The 27,877-nt window shown below is 36.8% G+C and overlaps 1 protein-coding gene across 1 annotated transcript in view; it reads left to right on the top strand.

Moving 5' to 3' along the window:
* Nucleotides 1-27,877, top strand: part of LOC131681718 (mucin-2-like) — a 113,133-nt gene that overhangs the window by 11,274 nt on the left and 73,982 nt on the right. The window contains exon 3 of the mRNA XM_058962687.1: nucleotides 26,696-26,769. Within this exon, the coding sequence (XP_058818670.1) occupies nucleotides 26,696-26,769 (74 nt within the window). The remainder of the gene's footprint in view (nucleotides 1-26,695; nucleotides 26,770-27,877) is intronic.

The raw sequence follows: 27,877 nt of genomic DNA on the forward strand, positions 1-27,877 counted from the left end.
TTGCCACACCACAGCTGCTACAATCAAGTTCTTGCAGAGCAAATTCCCAGGACGCGCTGTCTCAAAAAATGGTGATTTGGAATGGCCTCCTCGTTCTCCGAATTTAACAGTACCAGACTTTTTCCTATGGGGTTACTTTAAAAGTAAAGTTAATTCTAGCAAACCTAAGAACCTTGGCGAACTCAAAGCTAATATACGAGCTGAAATTGCTGCGATTAAGCCCGAAATAATGTCCAATGTCATGCAAAATGCCCGCAAAAGAGCTCAAATATCAAATGGGCGTGGGGGGTCATTTAATCGTATTCTAAAGCTGGTTTATAATAAATGGCATAAAATATCCTAAAAAAATTGTTTACTTGTGAAAATCGGCTGAAAAATGGCGGAGTTATTCAATGTTGAAAAAGGATAGGGGAAACCGAGGAGATTTGAAACAGAGGAGAGTTGAAACATTACTAGCGAAACTGTACCGTTAGGGATAAAACAATAATGCATTACATTTATTTATATCGTGCCGAAAAATCCTCCAATACACGCCTACTACGTTAAATGAGTGGTTGAGTATTTACGGTAAACAAACTACAAAAAATGAGTAAAAGTTAGTTTTCGTTATTTTCTTCAAATTCGTGTACATTGGATATTAAGTGATGTTTGATCATGAAAATATCACTATTATGTAGTCTAAGAGTTAAAATTTATGAATTATATGCGTTTATTTCTATCTTTGTGATGTATAAATCGTAAATTGTAGATCAAGCCTTACTTCTCGACCTAGGAGAGTTGAAACACCTTGTTTCAACTCTCCTCGATGATGAACTTCTAATCTTATGGTAATGTTATAATCACAGTAACATTCCTGAACAAATAATAATAATCAAGATTCTTCTTTTCTGAATTGACAACAGTGATCAACGTTCTCAATTTATTAGATCTAAGTCATTTAAAACCAAGGAATATGAATTTGTTCTAATTGTTTACTCCTATCACCTTCTGAAGCTTGGAACGAAGTGACCATAATTCCAAATGAATTAAATACTACCGACATGGTTACCAAATTACCTGTTTACATAAATCCGTATCACTTTTAGTCATAAATAGTATCACTGTCATATCAACCATTTTAATTGATGTAATTTTTAATTTATTTATGTAGGGTAAGTGGTTGGAAAATAATGGTAGCCCTAAATTTGCGCCGCTAAAACAACAAAAATGATCCATAAAAAATTGAAAAACGATCCATAAAAAATTGTTCATGTTCCATAAAACAAAACTGAAAATCCATAAAAAAGGGTGATTTGATCCATAGATTATGTAAAATTGAACCATAAAATGGTTGTAAAAGAGCACTAAAATAGTAATAAAAGAGCAATTAAAATCAACCAATGCCCTATAAAAATATTGGAAATGTTCCATAAAATGATACATTTTGCGCCATAAATGAACTGACATTGATCCATAGAATATTAACAAGGTACATTAAAACACGATATGTTACATAATATCGACAAAAATGTTCCACGGTATTACGAAATGGAGCAATAAAATGTTAAATAAAGTTCCATAAATTTGATGAAAATGTTTGCTAAATAATTTTTCTTGGTCCATAGAAGATGTAAAAATGAACGTTAGAAATGCTATGTATTAATTCATATATCGAACGTTAAATTATTGTTCATGGATATTTACAAAACGATCGATAAGAAGAGAAAATGTAAAACGATCCATTACATGCACCAGAAAAATTAAATTTAATAAATTCATGCGAAATTTTTGCTATTCGAACTAATAATAAAGATTATTACATTTGGTTGTAATGTCAAACCACAACAAACAATGCATACATGCAATGCATATAACTACAACAAACAATGTATACATGGTTCAATTTTACCTAAACTATGGATCAAATCGCCCTTTGTTAGGGATCATTCACATTGTTTTATGGATTTTCAGTTTTGTTTTATGGAACATGGACAACTTTATGGATCGTTTTACAATTCTTTATGGATTATTTTAAATATTTTATATGCAAAAGTATATTTTCCCGAAAATAAAACATAACTAAATATATGAAAAATGGATATCAATTTTCTTGATTTTACAGTTATAGTTAATTAGTGGTTAGGTAAAGTATCTAACTGTTAGGGACCATTTATAAATTACGTAACACGAAAATTTGACTCCCCCTGATAAGAATGCATGTCATTTTAAGGAATTATCTTAGTGTGAACGACTAAAAATGACACATTTGTAACATTTGATGCTTTAGAAAACGTTTTGATAATATTTAAAGTAATTGGTTACTTGCTCCAACTCATATACATTGCTGTTTCAACTTACCTCGGTATGAGCAGAGTTGAAACAAAGAGAACGCGGTTACAACAATGAATATTTAGATGCTTTGTTATTGATTTGTACCAGTTATTATGATGTAATTTGATAAAGCATAAACAGAAGTATGAAATTTAAAAATAAGCAATTATCGAATGACAGGTTTTGTCGATTTATCTAACAAAAATAAAAAATTGTTTCAACCCTCCTCGGTCTCCCCTACATCCAGCTGGCGCACCATGTATTTTGCGTACAATCATACTTTCAGCTGAAATGATCTTCTACACTTGATAGATATAACTTCGTTTATAATTATTGTTTGTGTTGGGTACAGTTTCTCGAACTTGTATCCAACAGTAGTCGCTTACCATGCCCCCGTCCCAAAAACCCTGATATCGCATTTCATTAACTGCTGACCCTAATGAAATTTAACTTCTACGAAAAAAAGCACACAGATTTCTCGTGGTGTTGCAACAAGGGACTCTCAAATGAGTGTATCATTACACGTTGCCACCCTTTATAGCGTTTTTAACTACAGCATTTGAATTGTTTCGGATTTTTTTTCGTCGTACAACAAAATGCTCTTTTTAAAATGTGCAAATATTTGTTGGAAAAGTTTGGAAAATGCTCTTAAACTGCTTAGAAACATTATTTCGGATTCAAGCCTAAATTCGTGATTGTGTGAACAGTACTAACTAAGGTATATTAATAGATAGTGCAAAAAAGATATCATTTTAATTCCATTAAGTGGTAGACAGGAGTGGATCTAGAAAAACATTTCGGGAGGGGTCCGAAATTTTGTTTTTGGAATGAACATTGTTCAATACGTTATGCGTCAAAACCTCATTTACTGCAAATCAGTTTTGGTAGTCAAATTCAGTTTGAAATGATTTTAAGTTCGAAAATCAATATAAAATTTAAACTAATTCAAAATTTCTCAACAAGTTGAATATTTTCGGAGAGGGTCCGGACCCCGGACTCCCTCCGAAAATATTCAACTTACCTGCCTCTCCTCCTGGATCCGCAGGTATTTATTGAACTGTGCAGATACACAATCCCTTAGAGGAATGTTTGTCTTCTGCTTCAACAGACTTCGCAGGCGATTCTCAGTTTACAGAACATTATGTGGCTAGTGCTACGATCCCACTGAGACTCCTTCCCAATAGGGGCTCGAATATTTGATGACGGGCTTATGAGACCAATGCTACCCCATCTGAACCGTAGGTAGGGTCCGCCAAAATTACATTTTCGCTCAATGCGCCATAGCATCAACATTTTTCATCCGATGTTAGTGAAATTAGGCTTAAAATTAACATAAATATATTATCTGTCATCTTAGATTCTAAAAGGTAAAAAAATAAAATTCCGCTGTAAAAAATACTTTAAAAATGGTCAAAAATTCCCTTTTTTAACTTGGTTCGCTTGCAAGACTAAAATTTTTACATATGATACAAACATATTATATGTTTTTGGAAAGGGCATCTTGGCACCTTCCAACCTGCATATTGATTAACCCTCTGGAAGTCTCGCAAATGGCCCACTGAACGATCAGCCGCTGGTGCGCTAAGGCGATTTCGCTAGATTTTCAGAGCAGCGTGCACTCAGTGCACTAGCGCGACTTCCGGAAGGTTAATAAAGTTCGGTATGTTTTGTCCGATGCTGCAGGGAGCGAATTTTTTCTAAAGAGAATTTTCATTTTTCTTGTATTCTTCATATTGTTTAAAATTTCAATCAGGTCATAATAGTTTACCATATTTGGAAACAGTCGCTTTCAAAAATTGTCTCACTGTTAAAAAGGAGATTGAACTTTTTCATCCACATTCTCGAAAACAACAGTTTTTTTCTGGGATTGCAATTTACCTATTGAAGTTGTTGATTGTTTATTATCTAATTATCTCGAACTTGTTGGCTCCATGTTAGTGATCATTCCATTTGCCCGAAATAGTTTCACCTAAGACAAATGATAGAGTGTCGAATAAATCGCGACATCAGACATTGAATAATGTTGCTTTCTCATCTGAGCACAACACAGCGCAGCTTAGAAGTAAGCCAAACTTGATGATATGGATAATGTGTTGGCTTGGGATCGATCTGAGAGAATATAAAAAAAAAACATCACAGCACCAAACACAAAAGGCGCGTGGGAAACCTCTCACCGATCGTTACAGTGTGTAACTGTAGTTCAAGTTTAAACGATGTTTCCATACCTTTCCAAGGGTTGATCCCCATGGAATCGTCGTTAACAGCTTCCCCCCGCCCGCACACAGTCTCGCACTACGACTAAAAAGTGGAATGAAGAAAAGCGAAAGAAAAGCCCGAGAGATCTACACTTCTTGACCTTGGCCAACATTCATACCGGTTACCATGTTTTCTTTTCTGCTCACCGTCCTAGCAATGTGGAATCGACTGGGAAAAAAGTGTACGACGTACAGAGGCCTGAAAGTGGAAAAGGCTATAATCGAATGATAAAACGACTAGCTACTGAATGGGAGATGAGACGAGGTGCAAACAACGGCGAATTAAGTTTGTTTAAGTCTATTGCTTCTATCAAGATTAAGTTTAACCCATTGCAATTAACTGGAGGAAAGAATTTTAAAAGGGCCCCGTTGGATGAGCATCACAAATGACCCGCCGGCATTTGACACAATTTAATATGGAATCCAAGCTAATCTAGTCACGACGATCAATTAACCGCTAGGTAAACAAGGTACAGCGCAGTAAATTAAAACACCGTTATCAGTGAGGCATTTTATATGCGTCTTTTCCGGTTATTGTTATGTAATTATGGCATGATCTTGGTCGTTTTAACAGTATTATGTCAAGAGGCTGGAGAGTAGTAGAGCATACTGACATTGTTGTGGCATGAATAATATTTATTTTTTTTTCGCCATTGCTGCTATGTTAGTGAAGATATGACTATTTGTGGATTTTTTTTATTGTTGCTTACAGGGTAAATGGATTATCATCATCATCGCATGACCGAAAGTAAGCTTCCTGATTCTGTGTTTCACAGTTTCAGCACATTTAATAAAAAAATGTGTATTGCGTTCAAATAGAACTGGAAACAATGTAATTCCTGTTTATTGCATTGAATATTATGTATTTCAATTTTGTGCAGGACTTCTTGTCGCTGTTGTGCTATCTTATGGCGAACGCCATTTTGGGGTAAACTGTGTTAGATATGCCACATTACTTGTCTGAAAAATGTATACAAAGTGGCGTTTTCAGATTTTGACATGATTGGGTCTTGGAATTGACTCGAATTATCCTGATGTTTTTGATGTTTTCCTGTGTAACAATATCTGAGAAATATCATGACATAAACATTTTCAAAAGAAAAATACACAAATTGAGAGAAAAATACAGTTTAAGTTTTATACTGGAAATATAGCATATGTATCACTGTAACCAACAATTACTATTTTTTTTATAGATTTCCCGACTTATTCCCTCACATCTCACCGATAGACCAAATCAAGCAAAAGATATGAATAAAAGTTAATAATTGAAGCTTTATTTGTATAGAAAATTTCCCGTGACGCGTCATAAATATTTTGTGATCAATACATACTTGTGCCAGTATGGCTTGAACCTTCGTTCGATCCGGTCACAAATCCTGATAGCTCCTGGTTTACCTGGAGTTTTCCAAAGGCAACAGTCTTTCTCAACAAGACTACCTACATTTTCTACTCAATCAGTCTTTTTACATTTTTCAAGAATAATTCAGTGTGAAGAAAAATTTAATTCTTCCATTATGTCTGGGTCCTCCCAGAAAGGCCAAATATTAAACAGAAACGAAAAAGAGTAACTTACCCATCCAAAAATCCAATTGATTGTAGCAACTCATTAAATGTTTTATCCGAATGTGAAGCAGAAGAAATTTGTAAAATTCCTCGCATTGTGCGTAATGCTAATGAGAAGAAAAGGCAATCACCTCCGCCGATAACAGTGATGATCTTCGACTTCAAAGCCTTTCGATCTGAGTTTTCGACGTTTCTTCCGAACGTGAAAGCCTGTTCTCAGATTGATCGAGGAAGAGAATATCGACAGACCATTCAAGGCTGATTTGAAAGGGTTGCCGCAAGGTCAAAGTTTGGATGAAATATCCAACGAATTGAAAAAATTGCTTAGCTTTTCTCTTTTATTAAAAATTATTATCATGAAATTATAATTAATATTATCAAATTATTATTATGAAGTGAAAAGCTAACGGCTCCAGCACGCTTCAGCGCTCTGGAATTATCCAAGAGCTTTATTTAATTCATTTTAACCGTAATGAGGTTAATAATTTGAAAGTATTGGAAAAAAGCACGTTCTATGTTTCATGTGCGAGTAAAGTGGGAACATTGTAGACGACATGGGAGCAGAATTTAAAATTATCTACGAGGCAAGGCTTTGGCCACGGCACAAAAATTTTCATTTGATGCAAAATGTATAATCTGTGGTGATAAATCGTATACAAAGGACGCTTATCCGGGGAAAGAAACCACGGAAAGCTTTCCTTTTTTTGTTTCTCAGTATAGGTAGTATAACGGAAGAAAAGTTGAATTTCTTGCAGCAATCAATGTTTCAATTGATGACTGCAATGTTAAATTCTACCTCCATATTTGAAGCTTTTCAAACCGGGTGGGAGTTTACTATCAAAATTGTAATGAATTTGAAGTTTAATAATGAGTTTAAATAATTATTTAAATTTATTAAATTGGAATGCAAAGACGAATTTTACAACTTTTTGCGTGTACATTAGACTGGTTCAATTTTTGACTTTTAGCTTCACCAGGATCTACTGATTCCTTTTATAGTCCTTAGTAATTGTGCAAATTTTGGTACCGATCGGTTGTGTCCACGGACCCTCCAAAAATTTCAAAGTTTATATGGAAGTTTGTATGGAAAAACGGTTAACATTGAAAATAAATTCTAAAAAAATCATCTCATCATTCAATTAATCAGAACACTATATATTTCTAAAGGTATTTCTACTGAACACATTCGGTAAACATTGCAAGTTTATGAAAATTCGTTGAGAAAAGTTATTAACAAAAGAAGCAGTATGACTTCAAATCAAGTGAATTTTTTTAGTAACCATAGCAACCCTGTTTGAATAGCTACATCGTTATACCAGTGTAAACTAGACTTGCCACCCACCGCTCGCGTATGGCAGATACAGCTATTTAAACAGGGTTGCTATGATTAATAATAAAATCCACTTGTTTTGAAGTCATGCTGCTTGTTTAGTTAATAACTTTCCTCAGCGAATTTTCATAAACTTTTAATGTTCCACGAATGTGTTCAGTAGAAGATTACCTTTAGAAATATATAGTGTTCTCATGAATTGATTGATAAGGCGATTTTTTAAGAATGTATTTTCAATGTTAACCAATTTTCCATACAAACTTCCATATAAACTTTGAAAATTTTGGAGGGTCCTTAGATACAACCAATCGGTACCAAAATTTGCACAATTACTAAGGACCATAAAAGGAATCAGAAAAGCCTGGTGGAGCTAAAAGTCAAAAATTAAACTAGTCTAGTGTACATAGTATGCATATAGCCGTTGTGACCGAAACTTTTTTAAAACCAAATATTCAATTGAAGAGTAACTCTAATTTTATTATTCGTCGGATTAGATCGAAATATTGGATTCGGCGGAGAAATCGCAACAGCGGTAAGTCGCAGAATCTAACATTGCCTCTTACCGTCTCTTGACACCAAGGTGACCGAACTTTTGGGTATCGAAGTTGAAACCGATCTTGATATCATCTTTATAATCGGTAATTTTAACGCTAAACACCGATCCTGGAATAATGCTCAAAGCAATTCTAGCGGTAAACTACTTTTTAATGATTGCTCTGCTGGTTTCCATTCAATTTTGTTCCTGAATGAACCTACATGCTATTCGTCTGTAAGGAATCCAATCAATAATTGGTTTGGTTTTGACGGATCAAAGTCGCATTTGTAGCGAATTGGTTACACACGCTGACTTTGATTCTTATCACCGTCGAGTAACTTTTTCACTTTCTCTCGAAGCTGTTTCCAATCAGTGTTTAAGGGGGGCGTCTGGTGTAAAGTACTCAAACCGAAGGTTATTTTGGTTTAGGATTTCGAAGGCATGGTAACAATGGTTTTTTTTTTTGTAATGTTAAGATTTATACATTCATTGTGTTCAATAAAATTGTAGACGTCCAACCATTTCCACGTCGAGGAGCACGCGGCGTACATGTTAACTCTTGATAAAGTTGTCTGATACGAGAAATTCAATAAGTTTTGTAAAACTTAGACTTGTAGTTAGTCGGCGAACCACAAAAAATAGAAAAAACGTTCAAGTTTCGGAAAATGGCTTCATGAAAATCGAAAAATCTAAAAAATAATGAGGAGAAAATTTGTTTCATCCAGTTTTTTGTGATTCATCGACAGGTTACACATATTGCGCAATCTCATAAAAAATCAAGCTAATTCGTTGATTAGTTTTTGAGTTATCGTGTTTGCCAATTAGATAGGCGATAAAAAAGTTGGGTATGAAAGGGTTAATGACATTTTATGTGTGCAATAAGGATCCATCATAAAGGAAGCAATACCCTCGTAATTACCGTTTATGATGAATAAAGTTGGTTCTTGATGTGACATTCATGTTTTATTCCAAATAATTGGTGCTTTTATTTTGAAACAAATATTTTTGATTTAAACTTTAAACAAAGAACAGTTGTCAGATGGTTTTATAAGATATCGGTATAAAATCGGTATTTATCGGTTCGAAATTTATCTATGCAAATCAGAAATTACATGCAAGTTATCGGTGGTAAACTATAGTTATTATTTAATAATAGCTGAACTTAAAAAGCTTCGAAATTGTTTGTTGCTCTTCTTAAAGAAACAAGAAAGATTTTTGAGTCAACTTCCCAACGATCTGATTTAGAAAGATGGATGAACTTTTAAAAAAAGTGATCCATTTGTAATATTGAAAAGGTCTAGTATTTAAAAAATCAGATTCTATTGGTATAAAAAATTAAAAATCGATGCTTTTAGAGGTTTCGGGATAAAGTACAAAAATCGATATAAATACCAATAAATCGATATATCTGGCAACGCTGACTTCAAATTACAAATGGAAATTCGCAAGAAAATTCGTTTTTTAAAAGAAGAGAGAGAATTGTTGCGAATTTTTCCTCGTTTCCGAGAAAATTGAGAAATACCACAAAACGTTTGTGATTTCGGCGGAATACCGTGTCCTGGGAAATGATTCACCTTTAAACGATGTTGATCTTTTCGAGGTATTGTAATATTCAGCATATTTATTGAAAATATTCCAATATACTTATTAAAGCGATTGCAATCTTTTGACAGGTAGCGTAGCTCATCCACAACAAACTTGTCATTACCCTGAAATATTGCTATCCTGGAAATTGCTTGACATCCAGCTTGATCGTCATCAATGACACAGCAGCTGTATTTTGTTAAAAGCGTCGTCTAGTTTTCGGGCGCGCGTTTCAGCATTTATTTCGCGTTGTTCCCGGTTTTCGTCCAGCTCCTGACTTGAGACATGGTCATCCATATCTGGAACCTTTGGAAAACCTTTAAGTCGGTCGAATGATGTATATCCATCAGATTGCCCACGGTACGATGCGACAACCCAGAATTTTTCATGTGTGTAAACAAAAAGCTTTCGCAACTGGTTTTCCGATTTTCTTCTGTCTCTACCGGAATCTCTCTGACAACAGCAAATCTTAGCGGATGCAAAAAATAGACTCTAGAGGAAATTGGGCAAAGATTGGTTCATTTCGGTTAAGTAGGACAAAAGTTAAGCAAGTTTCAAAGTGTCGCAATAATTATCGACTCGCCCTTTATTGTACAATGTTTATTTCAAAATCGAAATTCAGAACCTCCCTAAAAATTTTCTTGTTGGTTCCGCTACACGGTGTGTCTAAAACCATTATTAACAAAAAATTACTATAAATTTGGCATACGGCATTCGTAAGATACAGTATCCAAGCATCTCCTCAGTGAATTTCAAAATGATCCATAGAGAGATTCGAGTGATATGGCGATTTGAGGTTTTATGACACGTTTCATAAGGCTACCAGCAAATACCTACGGGTTTGGTCCTATCATTATAATCAAAAAAAAATTGTCTACTTATTTGGCATTCGAAAGATATAGTTATCAAGTATATACACTGGAAGTTTGAAAATATTTCATTGGCGGAATCGAAAGTTATAACGATTTGAATGCGGTATGCGGTCATTGATGGGTTTTCTCCCAGATTTCAAGCATGAAGCCATGTTTGTCCATTGACTATTTAGATCGTTTATACGAGTCGCTGTTTTAAAGAAAAACCGTACCATTTAATTACACAAATGTAATGTTCAAAAGGTGTTATTTATATGGTGCGCTGAAAAAATATGAAAATAGCTATAACGTGTAAATTTAAAAAAAATGAATAAATGTTGGAATGTTTACTTAAAAAGGCCATATCTCAGGAGTTTGTTGACTGACTCTAATTGTTTTTCATTACTTAACTGGTAGACCTTTTATCAACAATTTTCTTTCAGAAGAATATAAAATAGATTTGTCTACCTCAAATAATTGACAATATAATCTCCACTATATGTATTATCATTATTTAGAGAATATTTTTGAGTTAAAAATATTCACTAGTTGACTGCAATTTCTGCATTCTAATTGTAGATATATGAAATGTTGGAACTAACACAGTCGTGATTCGCTGGTTGGACAATTTTAACCAGGGGCCGCTTTTTAGTTGGACCTTCGTTAGTTGGACCATTGTCGAACTAAAAAGCATCTGAATGTCAAATTCTTTTGTTAAATTCATTTAGACAATAAAACTGACAATAATTATTGACGTGAACAGATGCATTTGTATTGATAACATCACCTCTGACCAGTTTTTGACATCTGTCAACCCAACCAGCGAATCACAAATGTACAAAATTTCCAACAAAAACCGTATCATAACATAGATTCAGATCAACTGAACCTGCAAATACCTTCATATTTTCGAATATTGAATTTATGATTTTATTTTTCCATGATTTGTAGTTTGCGTTCGTTGGATTAAACCAAAGTATTGAAATCGATAGGTCATCGTTTTGAATATAAAAATATAGACTAAATAATGATAATATATATAGTTGCGAATAATTATGTTGTCTGTTGTTTGAGGTAGGCTACCCTATTTTATATTCTTCTTAAATAAAATTATTGATCAATCGCCTACCTGTTTTAATAAAATAATGAAAAAAATAATTAGAATCGGTCAACAAACCACTGAGATATGACCTTTTAAGTAAACATTCAAGCTTTTATTCATTTTTTTAAATTTACACGTTATAGTGAACGTTAGGTAGATTACCCTATTTTCATATTTTTCACTGCACCATATAAATAACACCTTTTGTACATTACATTTATGTAATTAAATGATAAGGTTTTCCTTTTAAAACCGCGACACGTATAAACGATCTAAATAGTCAATGGACAAACATGGCTTCATGCTTGATATCTGGTAGAAAACCCATCTATGACCGCATACCGCATTCAAATCGTTATAACTTTCGATTCCGTCAATAAAATATTTTCAAACTTTCAGCGGATATACTTATCAGGAATCAGAATATATTGGCTCAAATGGCACGTTCCCCGTACATAGTCGGGGATTTGTGCCTTGCCGTGTGTTTTCATCATTTCCTGAGTGGAAGGAAAGGACAAGGAGGAGTGGGGAAGTAGAATTGGAAGGGTGGGAAAAATAACAGCACAAAACAAAAATAAACAACAGGTAAGTTAAACTCACAAGTAGTTCAACTTGCCTGCGAATAATCCTAAAGCTCTTTACCACATTGGATAAGAAACTTTAGTATGTCTCTGAGTTTCAGTCGACCAAACATGGTTTCGTCTATATAAGGACGGCTGAAGACTCGAAATCGCAATTGCGCTACCGCTGGACAGTTGCATATCAGATGATATGAGGTTCCGTAGTCGGATTCACAAAGATCACATGAAAAAGACTCAGCGCGCTGAATAGTTGCCATGTGATAATTGAGTTTGCAGTGGCCGGTTAAAGCCCTGGTCAGCATGCCGCAGTGGAGCTTCGAAAAATGTAAGAGATTTTTCGAAACCACTGGGCATGGTTGTTCTAGAAACGCCTTTGTTTGGCGACACGTTTGTAGATTTCTCCAATAATTGCGGTGCTCGGACAAAGCCCAGGACCGTATTTTTTCCCTTATCCAACTTGTCGAAATTGGCAGGGCGGGCTCAGGACCAACGAAGTCAATCGCTGAACCTGCCCTGGCCAATTCGTCAGCCCATTCATTTCCAGTAATACCGCAATGTCCGGGCACCCAGACAAGGTAGATAGTGTTGACAATGCTTAGTTCTTCGATTTGGGTTCGGCACGCGATCACTAGCTTGGACCGGGATTTGTCTGAGCTAAGGGCCTTGATTGCAGCCTGACTATCGGAGCAGAAGTTTATAACTCTGCCGGACAAACTCAGTTGAAGGGCCGATTGCACCCCGCACATAATCGCAAAGATTTCTGCTTGGAATACAGTACAATATCTACCTAGTGAGTGAGATTGTTCCAATCTCATTTCACGACAGTAGACACCAGCACCAGCACGTCCCTCCATCAGAGAACCGTCAGTGTAACAGACTACTTGCGTTTGTTGTTGTCTTTCCATAAAGCCAGACAACCACTCCTCTCGAGAGGGAATCTTCACATGGAATGTCCTGTAAGGAAAACTACAAGTGAGTGTAATATCGCTGGGAGCAAGAATATCTTCACCCCATGTAACCATTTGTGACCACAATCGTATATGACTGGTAGCAAGATCAACATGATTACTGTTCCAAAGCCCAGTAACCTGCAGTCTGTATGCACATGATAGTGCTTCTTGTTTTAAGTGTATGTGTAATGGTTTGATATTTAGAAGTGCCTCAAGAGCAGCAGTCGGAGTCGTGGTGAAAGCACCAGTCAACGCCATGAGCGCCATTCTTTGCAGATGGTTTAGCTTTGACTGGACTGTCACCACCTCTCCCCTCTGCCACCACACAAGGCATCCGTATGACAGTATTGGACGTACAATTGTCGTGTAAATCCAATAGATGTATTTAGGTTTGAGACCCCAGGTCTTTCCAAAAGTTCGTCTGCACTGCCCGAAGGCCATGCACGCTTTCTTGACTCTGAACTCAATGTGAGCAGACCAATTCAGTTTGGAATCCAATATGACTCCAACGTATTTGACTTGATCCGCACACAGTAGCTCAGAATCAAAGAACTGCAAGGGACGAACCCCGGTTGTTATTCGCTTCTTCGTGAAAAGAACCATTGAAGTTTTGCTTGGGTTAACTGATAGTTTAACTTGTCGACACCACTGTTCGACAGCTCTTAATGCCTGTTGCATCAAGTCAAAGATTGTTCCGATGCAAAATCCAGTAATTAGTATTTGGTAATCGTCAGCAAACCCGTAGGTTGGAAATCCAAGCTCATTGAGTTTCTTCAACAAGCCGTCAGCTACTAAGTTCCATAACAAAGGTGACAGAACGCCGCCCTGAGGACAACCGCAAATACTCAACTTCCGTATCTCAGCCTGTCGCAGTGACGAGCAAAGCATGCGGTTACTAAGCATTGCGTTTATCCAACCTGAGATACATGCAGGTATCCCATGACCGCGCGTCGCTTCCAGAATAGACTGGAAGGACACATTGTCAAAAGCACCCTCAATATCTAGGAATACACCCAAGCTAGATTGCTTGAGCGAGAAGGCTTTCTCAATGTTGTAAACAACATCGTGAAGCAGAGTGATCGTGGATTTCCCACACTGATATGCATGTTGCATTTTGTGCAGTGGATATTCAACTAAACTAACGTTCCTGATGTGATGATCGATTATCCGTTCCAAAGCTTTCAGAAGAAAAGAACTTAAGCTGATTGGCCTAAAACTCTTGGCTTCTTCATAGCTTGAGCGCCCCCCTTTGGGAATAAATCTAACAGTTATTTCTCGCCATGCTTTCGGGATATACCCGGTAGCAAGACTGGAAAGCAAAATCTTTTTCAAGACATGTTTAAGAATATCAAATCCCTTTTGCAGTAGCACGGGAAGTATCCCATCTTTTCCGGGTGATTTGTATGGAGCAAAGCTGTCAACTGCCCACTTGACCGATTCAGTGGAAACCAATGTGCGTGCTAACGCCCACGAGTCCGAATCACCAGAATGAGATCTGTGAACGTTGATCAACTCCGGATCGATACAGCCTGGAAAGTGTGTGTCGAAGAGACAATTAAGAACATCTTTTTCGTCCGTCACATAAACACCATCTCTGGTTTTCAAGGAGTTCATCTGAAAATCATTCGATTTGGAGAGAATTTTATTTAATCTGCTAGCCTCGTTCAGACTAGAGACATTAGTGCATAGGCTTTGCCAGCCAGCCCGTTCTGCAGATCTAAGACATTTCTTATATGCACTACGAGCTGACCTGAAAGCCCTGGAGTCATCACGCTGACGCCGATTCCAAGCTCTTCTCATAACTTTCTTCATTCTTTCAAGCTCAGCCCTCCACCAAGGGGTTCCCCTAGTCGATTTAACAGTACGAAGTGGACAAGCTTCTTCGTAGGATGCTAATATGAATGAGTTTGTCGTATCCACGACGTCATCTAAGTCGTCTAGTTGACTAATTGTTGGAAAATATCCATGAAATTTAGTCGCCAAGTTTTCCAAAAAGAGGTCCCAGTTTGTAGATTTAGGATTACGATAGGTCACCACATTGAAGGTGACATCAAAATGCTCGAAAAATATATATTTATGATCGGATAGAGACGGTTCAGTTTCATTTGGAACCTGCCAATTTCCCAGTTCATGCAAAATTCTATCAGAGCAAAGTGTTATGTCTAACACCTCCTCCCTCCCAGACCTCGCAAAAGTTGGTCGGTTTCCCACATTCAGAATATGGAGATTTGTACTACTTATGTACTCCATCAGTTCAGAGCCTCTCAGATTGATGTCTGAGCTGCCCCAAATGATGTGATGAGCATTCGCATCACTGCCGATAATGAGCGGAAGCCCATTTCTGCTACAATATGATACAATGCTTTTGAAATCATCAGAAGGAGATGATTCGTTATGCGGTAGGTATGCTGAACAATATATATATTTTTTGTCTACGTTTTCGACAGTCAATGTAACTGTGACAACACAGATATCGCGAGTTGTGAGCTCCGATATGAGACACGCGTCAATAGCCTTATTTGCAAGAATGCAAGCACGAGGCATTTCACGTGGGTTAGTCATGCCTGTCTTGTTGTAAGCAATGAAGGCAGTGTTAAGTAACTTTCCAAAATAGAAGTTTCCTTTATGGAAATACGGTTCTTGAACCAATGCTATGGAAGCTTTACCTTCCTGCATGAGTCGAGATAAATTCATAGTTGCTGTACGTTTATGTTGGAGATTGACTTGTGCTATTCTAACCATTTTTGATTAGAGAACTGTACATTTCATCTCCAACACAAATTGCACAACAACTAGAGGACACCAAGCGAGTTGGGATGTTAACGCATTTAGCGAGCCATATCAGGTTTAAATGGGACATGATCATTTGATTCCCACGATTTGCGAAGAAAATAATGGTCCACTGTGTCAGAGATTCGCATAACACAGCAAGGGCAAAACCCAAAATGCTCCGTGCGCGACTGGCATATTTTAGACCCTCCAATCATTAAGTCCTCGGCACGGAACTACACCTTGACTTAGGGTCTCCTACTTTCAGTCGCCTCCTACGACATGGCAGCAGGACTCCAGTGGCTCAATTCTAGGCCGGATACCACACGGCCTCTGGGCAGGTTCATCTGTACACATCGAAATTTGATAATCGAAACTCAACAAAACTTCACCGAAGTACCATCAGCCGAGAGTCTCTGCAAACCCCCAGCCAACAAAAATTCGGCAAAATTAAGTGGATCATCGGTGAAAAAAATCGGTGTGTAGAGTGAACGTTCCGCTGCGTAATGCAGCATACTGGGGAGTTCGCCCGACTTTTCCCAGGCTCCGTTCGCCATTGAGAATGTTTTAAACCCCCTCAACAATTTTACCCATAGCACGGGTCGCATGACACTATGGAATTGGGGTTCCCTGTTTGGTAGATTTTTACCACTGAAACAGGTAGTCCGTAGTGTTATTCTTAGCCGGTTGAAACAACCACTACCGACACTACACGGCTTATCTAGGCTGTTCGGTGAAAGAAGCTGACATTGAAGAACAGCTTCCATATTTAGATGGGCGAACAGCCGCAGAAGGAAGGAAGGAAGGAAGGATAACGGGAGGAGAGGGATTTGGGCTAAGCGCTTATTTAAAGGCGGCGCTGACTCGCCTTGTCAGGGCTGCTTTAGGGCATGTGGTATTTAGGCCTAGGACGTATAGGGCCCACTACCTCGTCCTACCACACCCGCAGTCAGCCCCCGCTGCTGGTTCGGGTCGCGAATCACAACTAGTTGCTATCGCGATTAAGCATTATCCACCACCTATGACCCGCCCGGTTGCTTGCAGCTCAGCTTCCCACGTAGCGTTCCTCCACCACCACGGGGCCCGGGTTTATACGCGACACGTATAAACGATCTAAATAGTCAATGGACAAACATGGCTTCATGCTTGATATCTGGTAGAAAACCCATCTATGACCGCATACCGCATTCAAATCGTTATAACTTTCGATTCCGTCAATAAAATATTTTCAAACTTTCAGCGGATATACTTAACTACTATATCTTTCAAATGCCAATTACCAAATCAGCAGAAAAAATATTTTTTTTGTTTATGAAGATAGGACCAAACCCGTGGGTATTTGCTGGTAGCCTTATGAAACGTGTCCTAAAACTTCAAATCGCCATATCTCTCGAATCTCTCGATGGATCATTTCGAAATTCACTGAGGAGATGCTTGGATACTGCATCTTTCGAATGCCGTATGTCAAATTTATGGTCATTTTTTGTTAATAATGGTTTTAGACACACCGTGGCTAATGAGCGTCATGTTGACTGGTTTAACCTAAATTTTGCTAATTAGAAATAGAGGAATGCTATGAATTGGCTATGATGTTGCTGTTGAGACAGGTTACCAATCTCAGAGCGGGAAACATTTGGACTAATGATGGTCTTGCCAGGCCCAAGCATGTCGCTCCAAAATCGCCATCAGCTAGTTGAGCGTACAGTTATATGTGTACGGTTTGCTTCCACCAAATTTGGCAGTAAGATATCATCAATTTGACCAACCATCGATTATATATCTTTAGCCGATCGACAAAATTGTTTCATTTCCTTTGGCGCAGTGCGTGGTCCCAGACCACCTCTTACCGTGCAGAATAACAACAACAAGCGACGGACCGTTTTCATTCATAAATAATATTATCGCCCATATAGCAACAAACAACGGATTCACTGATTTCGCATCCGATAATACTATTCACACCTCGTCGAAATAGGTTCGAAAAATTTGCATAATAGTCAGTTGACACCTTCGAGCCGTTTTATAAAGATGAATTTCTTACCTCTATTCTTGGATATGGAAACAACTGAAAAGATTTACACTGTAGCTGTGATGCCCGACCATTCAGTGAACAAATAAAGTTTTGTGTAAGGCTTAAATGTTATTTTAGATGCAGGTTTCACTGCAATAAGTATGAAAAAACGCTTTTAAACCAACTAACAGTGTGATGAGAAATTTCTTCTAACTATTGCCACTCTTTTCGGATATTATATAGATTGAGAACATTTGGAACATGATGTTTCGTGATGTTTTTGATAACATATACTTCATGAGACAGTGGTTGTACTCAGAAAACCGCTCAAATCAGCATGGGGCAACATCAGCGGGAGAAATCTCAAATTCCAAACCAAATCAAAGTTAAAGCGAGAAAAATGGTCTATAAAATAGATGGACAAACGAATGCTATTCCTCTGTTTATAACATATCTAAGTTCTTCAATCATGTAGGTAAAACTAATTTTTCCTAATAGGGCCATATATGTTGTGCTGGACCAAAAAAAAAACCGAGCCACATCTATTATGTATATTTGAAGTGCATACCTCTTTTGGGTGATTGTAGAACGAATTAGTTTGTACTATAGACATTCATAGTAATAGTCCAGCGGAGGTACTTTTATCGAGCCAAACAAACTGTCAAAATCCGGAGCCAAACGAGAATGACGTCATACAATGCAAACAAGCAGAGCAAGTTTTGCGATTTTACCTTTTTTTTTTTGCTTACCTATCCAGCAACTAGCACGAAATTATGAAGAAGGAGGATTAAAACTGCAACTACCAGCATTCAAATGCAAATCCCTGCTAATCAACAGGCATTTGAAGGAAATTGATTCCATTCCCTTTTACAAATCATTCATGTTCCCAAACCCAGTAAACCCTCCTGCAGATTGTCCCTGCCTGAAAGTAATTGTGCAGAACGTCCCGCATCTTCCTCCACAAATTCAGCAAAACGTCTCAGCTAACACCATCAATCAATTCTATGTAAAAAACACAGACGAGCCCAAAGTTGAGCGAGATAACCGTCACGCGGATTGGCCTCGAATATGGAGAAACATCCATAGAACGAAAGGTCTCTCATCTCAACAACGAACCGAATTGTTTCTACTAGTAAACAGAAAAACGATACATAGACGCCTCATGTATGTGATGCGACGAGCGGATGGAGAAAACTGCCTTCACTGCAACACAGCAATCGAAACGGTGGAGCACAAATTCTGTGAGTGTCCACGAGTAGGAGAGGCATGGACACAACTACAACGAAGGATAGCGACAATACTACACGGATGGCGAAGAGTGTGCTTCACGGACCTAGCACAACCAATGTTGAATGGAATACACCGAAACACAAAAGCGTCAATTCTTAGACTTTTCGCAGTTTATCTAAAATACATTACCGAAAGTGAAAATGTAGTTAACTTACAGGCACTACAATTTTACTTAGAAAATGAACTGTAAATATTTTATAAATAAACTAAAACACTAATTTTACAAAAAAAAAAAAAAAATAGTCCAGCGGAGGTACTTTTATCGAGCCAAACAAACTGTCAAAATCCGGAGCCAAACGAGAATGACGTCATACAATGCAAACAAGCAGAGCAAGTTTTGCGATTTTATTTAAAAAATGTATTTTGTTATTTACAATATGCTTCACTTTTCAACTCCGTATTAGTATTTTTCAATGATATTTTTAAAAATATTTATTGTGTTCTATCATATTGCATAAAAAGCATTTTACTTATATTCCTTTTCATCAACTTTGTGTTTATGAAAAAAATGGATATTTTCATTGCTTTTCCTTATTTCTTGTTGCTTAGTATCAAACGTATAAATTCTCTTTTGATTCATGTATGCAACCTCTTGAAAAATTATTTTGATAAAAACAGATGATCGAATAAAGTCGAGCTCGTTCGAGCTTTCACATTTTTGGGTGATGCCAGTTTAACATACTTGTTTTTCTAGTTGCCAGTTTTGCGGATTTTACATCCGCGAGTCTATTACTACCCAGTTAAACTCATTCCGGAACCGGTTCGGAATCCTGAATGGAGTCAGTATGGATTACAAATCAAATGCAACAACCGATTCTGAGTCGGAATCGGTTATTGCATTTGATTTGGAATCCATACTGACTCCATTCAGAATTCCGAATCAAATTCCGCATGGTTTGACCAGGTATGAGCGTTTATAGTTTGTACCAACCCAGGGACAACTTGACAGATAGTGCTAGTGATGCATTTTTTTACTCGAATAACGCAAATAATCGATTAATTTCTAAAATAATCGAAAAATCAATAATCGATTACAAGCTTTCGGCACAGAGAACAGACATCCATGATCGAACAAAAATATTTGAAAAACGTGTGTAAATATTTTAATTTAGAATACGATAAACACTAGCGCCGCCACACCAACCTATCCCAACTATCCGTCAAATCCATTCCGGAACCGGTTCGAAATCCTGAATGGATTCAGTTTGGAAGCTTGCTCAAAGAAAACAACCGATTCCGACTCTATCGGTTGATGCAATTGAGCTGGAATTCAGGCTGGAAGTCCGAACCGATTCCGGACTAGTTTGACTGGGTAGAGGAATAACCGCTGTCAATTCTGTCGAACTCAGCCACAAAAAAACATGACGACAGTAGCGCACCTGGTTTGGATATTCCAACTACCTTCGAAACCGTTAGAGATTTTACACAAGTTGAATGCTGAAGATGGACGTCTGTTCTCTGTGCTTTCGGTATAATCGAGCAAATCGAGTAACTGCTATCAATTAATCGAGAGCATAATTAATGAAGGGTGTGCGTTGGAAATGAAAGTCGCAGAACAAAAATATGACAAGACTTCTCCAAATTTTTCAAAATGTGTCCAGTGACCTTTTTTTTGGTCGACAAACTAAGATTTACTAAGTAATCGATTATTGATTTTAATCGATTATCTTGGCCGATTAATCGAATGAATTAATGAAGCACTCAAAAATTGTGCGATTACCGGATAATCGATTATTTTCAAAAATCAGACATCACTAGATAGTGCTAGATTCATATATCTACCACCAATTTGATGGTGGCGCTAGTATGCCTTCTCTGTGCGTGTGCATACCACGAATAACGAAACGAAAAAGTTTCAAAAGAAAAGCGTCTTTCATTACGTGTGTTATGAACGCCGTCAATGCGGCTAGAACAACATTTAGTAAAAGCGTATTCCAAACTATGGATAAAGAAAACTATTATTAGACAATAAATTTATCCCTAGCTGGAACCCGTCAGCAAAGTTACATAAATCTTATTATAAATTTAGCTGGAAGTGTTTCAAGTTCATCAGGAAGGTCAAGAATTCTAGTATTTTGATCGGTAAAATGAACAGTGTAAGATTTTCTACCTATTTAGCAAAATTGGTTTTCAATATAATTCGTAAGAATGCTACCAGGAATGTACAATTTTGTTCGACTCCTGTCAGAGTTTTGTTCGACTTTTGCAATTATTCTGTCCGGCAGATATTGCGGTGGTATTGGTACGGATCCCTTCAGAATTATTCTGGCATTTTACTCCAGTTTGATAGAAAACTAACGGAACGGCATCTACCGGAGGATTTCATGCCTGGGGAAATGTTGATTCGATCCGGAAGTTTTTCGGAAATTCCAATACAGTCGTGATTCGCTAGTTGGGCCACACCTCTTTCCAACTCACGAATTTGGTTCGTTAGTTGAACCGACTGACAGATGACAAAAACTCTCCAAAGGAGACGTTAGTAGTGTAATTGGATCTATTTACATCTCTATTAATTATCAGGTTGATTATCAAAGTAATATTGACATAAGATTTTGACATTCAGATGCTTTTTAGTTGGACAATGGTCCAACTAGCGGAGCACAGTGGCACGACTTAGAACAAAAGGTGGACTAAAGTCCAAACTTTGCCGAATCGGTTCAAATAGGACGATTTTATGTAATTTTGGTACGCTGAATTCGTTTTTGATATTAAAACAATTCAAAAATAAGCGTTTACTATTCATTAGGGTGTCTCAAAAATATTTTTTTTTCGAAATCGCTCTTAAAATTTGTGTATATTCATTTTCGTGTGCTAAATCGTTTTTGATATTAACACATGTAAACAATTTTTTCATTATACGTTAGAGTGGCTCAAAAAATATGTATTTGGGAAGGTTCAAACATTAAACATTTTTTAACGAAGTTTTTGTGCGTTGAATTTCCCTTTTAATTGTAAAAATAGAAATTAACTTTACTACTTATTAGAGTGGCTCAAAAGTAAGTATTTTGTATTTTATAATGATTTTTTTCAATAGTAATTTTGGAATTTTTTTTCCATATTGAAACGAATTAATTGACATCTCATTATGGTGCTTTAGAAATGACTATTTTGTTTTTACGGATCAACTAAAATGTGTTCGACTAATTTTGAAACATTTAATTCATTAGTGGGTAACATTTTCTATCATTTTCAAAACAAACATTTTGAGCGTCTTAGTGGAATGTTTAATTACATTCACTAATCAACAAGATGATTAACAATTCTTTTTCGCAGGGGTGTTTTAAGGTATGTAGATTGCTTATTCTTTAATGAAAATAAATTCAAAACCCTTTTTTCTTGTATAAGGTTCATTTAACAATGGTGTTATTTTATTTGGATAATATCGCATACCCTTAAGCTATATCAGTGCTATGCAAATTCGGATCAAAATAGTCTCATCAAATGACTAGAACTCAACTGTGTTTACTCTATTTGACAGTTATTGCGTAAGTTAGCAAGAAATAATTCCAGAAACATTTTATAATCTATTTCTGATGGTTGAAAATATTTACTGATTTCCAAACATTATCAATACCTCTGCCATCTAAAAAACATACTTCCTACTCGGCTCGTTACTCTTGATCACTAGTAAAACCCTTGTAGATCATGCTCTCAATGCTATTTGAAAGCTGTGCATGAATTCGTGTCATTATTCTAGCTATAAAGTGATTATTTAAATTCAATATCAGTAATAACCATGCGTCTCCATTCACAGTTTTTTTAAATTTTGATTGCTTATCGCAAGTTTTCGCAAAACTAGCTTATACTCATTTTAAAGAGAAAATTAAAAGCTTTCGAATGAGTATAGTGTGATCGCGGGCATTCACGGGCGTCGTTGTTGTTATCGCATTAGAAGTTCGAATTCCATAAAAAATCATGACAAACAGTTATCTAAACACTAACTAAACCGACTAGTGGCTTATTTTATAACCGGATGTAGTTCCTATAGTCAAATTATGCAAAAAACACTTGAATTACGCCCTTAAAAAAGCTTCATTTTACGTTCAAATCACTTGAAATCTCGCAAAAATGTCTCCGAAGGCTCAGCTGATAGGAGAAAAATACTAGCGAGATTATCGCTTAACATTCATATATGGACTTAAGTCCGGGCTCGTCCCACTGTGCGGAGTTCCAACTAAAAAGCGGTCCAATAAAAAAGTGTCTAACCAGCGAATCACTAGTGGAAGTGGCTCGATTTTGAAAGTCATCTTGAGTTTCCGAATCGAATTTATTTTATTTTGGATTTTTTAAATAAAATGGAATCTATGTTTTTGTTTAGGTGGAATGGTGGAATGAGAACAGTTTATAATTTGAACAGTGAAATAAATTTGATGATAGAAATGCTTAAATTGTTTATTTTTTACAGATATGGAAAATAATAAATGGGATGCGCCTTTTTCAAATTTTGCTCCAACCTAGCCGCCATGACATCACTAAATTACCACAAAATTTCCCATTCAAAAAGGGCAAGTTGCTGGCTAACGGGGGGCTATTTGCCAAATCGGATGCGCTAATTGCCCTTCGATTTGCCAGCAATTTGCTGGCAATTAGGGGACTATTTCAAATGCAACATTTGAGCGATTTGCCGCCGTCATTTTTGCCGCCCTACCCGCCCTTAAATCGCCCCCAAATCACTCAGGTAACGCGCCATTTAATTGCCTTTAATTGCATAATATGAAAATTACAAATAATACATATTTTCGGATTTATTATTTACTCACATAAACTTATCAGTATACTATGTAATCACCACCAAACTGTAGGAAGAATCAATGGTGAAATTGGTATTGCACACCAAAGCTTACCACAATCTGACTTTCACTAAGGCTTTAGGTCAGATATCTTGTTCCACTATTCTTCCACACGATTTAACAATTTTCCACATTCGTTGGCTAAATGAAGTGCACTAGACAAACAAAATACAAGGGAGAACAGGCCAATTGTTAAAAAAAAACAATTTTAAGCTTAAGCCAAACACGAACCGCCATGTTTGAAAAACGCAAAAAACAACCATGTCCATTTCAGCCGCCAGAAAATTTGTCTAATTGTTAAAATTGCCTTTAAATCGCATTCGCAAATTGCATTTGTTCTTAGGGGCAATTAGCACAGGCGAGTTGAGTCAAACGTCAAACTGTTTAAATCGCCTGACCATGTTCGTCCACATTTTTTTTGACCGGGTTGCTTGAGAGTTCAATATATCGACATAGATCTTTCATTAGGGCTTAAATCGCAAATGTAAACAAACTGCGTTTTTGCTATTATGACATTATGCGACAAAAATACTACAAGTTTGAGGTGAAAATTAGTTAAAATGGTTTTTAGTTCGATTTATAATTAAAGAAAACAAAACGGCGAAACATCCATTTTCTTCGAGATTTCGACTTAGGCCCTTATTCTCATATGGAATATAAAGAATAAACTTACATTTTTTGACAAAGCGGGGCGTACGGTTATTATTCACAAAATTATTCTTTAAACAGCGGTTCTATTATATATATGATAAGCAATATCTACTATGATCATGTCTACTCGATAGTTGTTGCACATAAACATTCGTATATTTCGATATTTTCTTGTAGTTCGAAGAGAAGATGCACGATGCACCTACAATAAAAACTACATTTAGAAAAGCATCGCCGAATAGTGAAACTGATCTTTCTCCATTTGAGTACATTGCGACTTAGGCCCTAATAAAAGATCTGTGTCGATATGGGAGCTGTCAGGTTTGGAATCAGTGGCGTAGTGGGGGTTTGGTGAAAATCAAACTTACATAATAACATAATTCCGAAAACGTCGTCTACGAAGTTTGACAACTTTGTAGGAGTTTTCTAACATAATACATCGCATCTTATGACATAATAATTTGAATTACTAATTCTTCTAGACGTAATTATGGAGAATTTATTCTCTAAAAATATAGTAACAGACGTAGTGCCTTTAGCATTTTTTCTAAACTGCTATTTAAAGCAAATTTGGTATGATGTTGTATTCATACCTTCAACAAATGTGCATCGAGCTATAAATTGATATTTACAAAATGTTCTTAAATCCGTTTAATTTATTTCAAAATAACTTTTTTATTGTGAGCTTCACAAACTCAAACCTTGGAAGAAATGTAAATTGTATAAACAATAGAAGAGATTTATCATAAACACATTCTATGTAAAAAGTACCTAACCACTACGTTGAGTTTTCGGGATATTTTTTCAGTCAGACACAAGGAAAGTTAATGACCTGCCGATCTTGTTGGAGAGCCCAAAAGAATCTTTCTACCGGAGACAACTAGAGATCAGTGAAGCCTTAATTTTAATTTATGCTTCGAATCGCACCTAAAACTAGGTGTCAATGAGATCAACACGCTATTTATCTATCAAGATTCAGCATCCAGTTTATCTACCTACAAACAAAATTTGGTACATCTAACATCTATTAATGCTGTTTCTGCGGTGAATAGTCGAAACCACGAAAACTCCCAGAGAAGAAATAAAATCAATCAATTTATCAGGTGTCAGTTTGATACAGATTTGTTGCCCGTTAGTCGATAATTGGCACACGTTGCGGCACCATCTCGGTTAAGCCCACCATGCATGCACTGTGAAAACAGCAGGGAAAGGTGAAACCGAAACTTATAATTTAGCGTGGCTTTTAAAATTTAAACGTCCGCGGAAAAGCGGTGATTTGTCCTACTCTCTTGTGAAGGAACTCCAATGGTCTCACATTAGACTCGGAGCACAATCCATTAATTAGATCATTATGGGTGATAATAATCAGCGTTGGGAAGGAAATGAGAGAAACTTCCTTGCCAATTTCTCAAGGGCCACCGGAGTCGCATTTTCCCATGAAAGGTGATCTTTCAGAAACGAGGTGATCTGCTCTGCTATAATGACATGAAGCGGTGTACAACCGCTCTCATTTTGGCAGCTTTGATACACGGTGTAAAATGGACGATTCATCCGTGTGTCAGACGATAATAAGGTGTTTTGCCTATTTAAGTTCTACGAGGCAAGTTGCCACAAAATTTCCCAAGAAACAGCATATTAACCCTGCGGCACTCGCGCCGCTGTATTTTGTGCAACACCTTCCGAAATTCTAGCGAAATCTTCCAGCACCAGCGGCTGCTCATTCGGTGAGCCATTCGCGCGAGTGCCGGAGGGTTAACAAAACTGGAATAAAAAATACAAAATACTCACGTTTGAGCGAAGGGAACTTTTTTTCCTAGCATTTAACATAGATAACGCTTTACGCATATCAAGTACCAGTCAGCTCTGTAATCAGATATTATGTAACATTGCGTAAAAAAATAACAGAAACCGCACAGAACAATTCAACAACTATGCTTCGATCAGAGATAGCAAATAACATTAAAAACGTAGTATGAGAATAGGAATGCAGAATAATAGACTTAACACCCTTCAATTTTCTAATTTATGACAAAAAACACCGAACAACGTGTCTGGATGAATGTAAGAAATTTTGCAGCGATATAAATCACTAATGGATTAATTGTTTTTTCTCTTTGCAGGAATATGGCTAGTGTTAATTAGTATCAAAAACAGTCAGAGTGAGAATGCTGAACCAAGAGCATTAGAATTGTCAGTAAGTATTTGCAACTTATTTAAACTGTACTGAACTACCCGTGATCGCATATTCGTCCCGTTTTCTATGGGATTTCCTATTTTTATGGGACTGGTTTGCGATCTCGGACAGTAAATCTCTACCATCTCTGGAAAAGGCAAAGCGCCACTGTATCGAAGCATTGTTGATCCACTTTTGGACTCATCTGATAAAAAGCATAGTTAATTGCCTGACTATACAGATGGTACTGAACCACGTCAATATTGCTTGCATCAGCAAAACGAAACGTAATGAAAATTGTGTGACATGCAATGATAAGATTGCACATGTTACATATGTTATGATGAGCTACATCATATACAGAGTTTGAAAGTCTTCCTTCTTTCTTATGTCATCGAATGAATATCGGCATTGCCCACCCAAAATGTTACGCAATGTATCGATTCTCTCAAACACCCTTTGAGAAACGATCAATAGCATTTGAAATTGAACAAACATCCGAACATTGAAAGTATATCATCGAGAAAAGATATTTCCGGAAAATGAATCAATCCTTTTAATAAATTAGGCCAACGGTTTCTATTTACTGCACAGTGAGAAAAGTGATAGCATATATCTAACACACCGTTTTGGAGAGTAATAATAATTTGTTTGAATCTGAATTGAGAATTCATAAAAAAATAACTGGAGAAAACGTTTTAAATTAGCCCTCTGGTGGGTTTTTCCATCTGAATAAATAAACAGTACAATTTCTAATGTCTCATTTTTTTCATGGCATGAAGATTTGCATGGATAGTGAAGAGCCACCCTGAAAGTAATCACCTGACGGTAATCACGACGCGAAACTTTTATGGATTGGGGTCAGCCAGTGAGAAATAAAGACTTGCGTCTTTTGTTTCTATGATGCTAATTTTTATCAAGTATTGTTGCACTCGGCTGTGGGTGTATGGTTTTTTGTGATGTGAATTAAGTTCATGAGGGTAACCGGATAATTAGAGTTCAAGGCACTCTGGAAAAATAATCGTAAGAATAGAAACCTTATTGAATGCGCGTGGAAAAAATGTGCACTGCTTCGTCGCTCCTCCATTCATGTATAACCCTCACTAAACAGTGAAAGATGCAAAGTAGG

Source organism: Topomyia yanbarensis, chromosome 2 (genome assembly GCF_030247195.1).
Source record: "Topomyia yanbarensis strain Yona2022 chromosome 2, ASM3024719v1, whole genome shotgun sequence".
Lineage (NCBI taxonomy): Eukaryota > Metazoa > Arthropoda > Insecta > Diptera > Culicidae > Topomyia > Topomyia yanbarensis.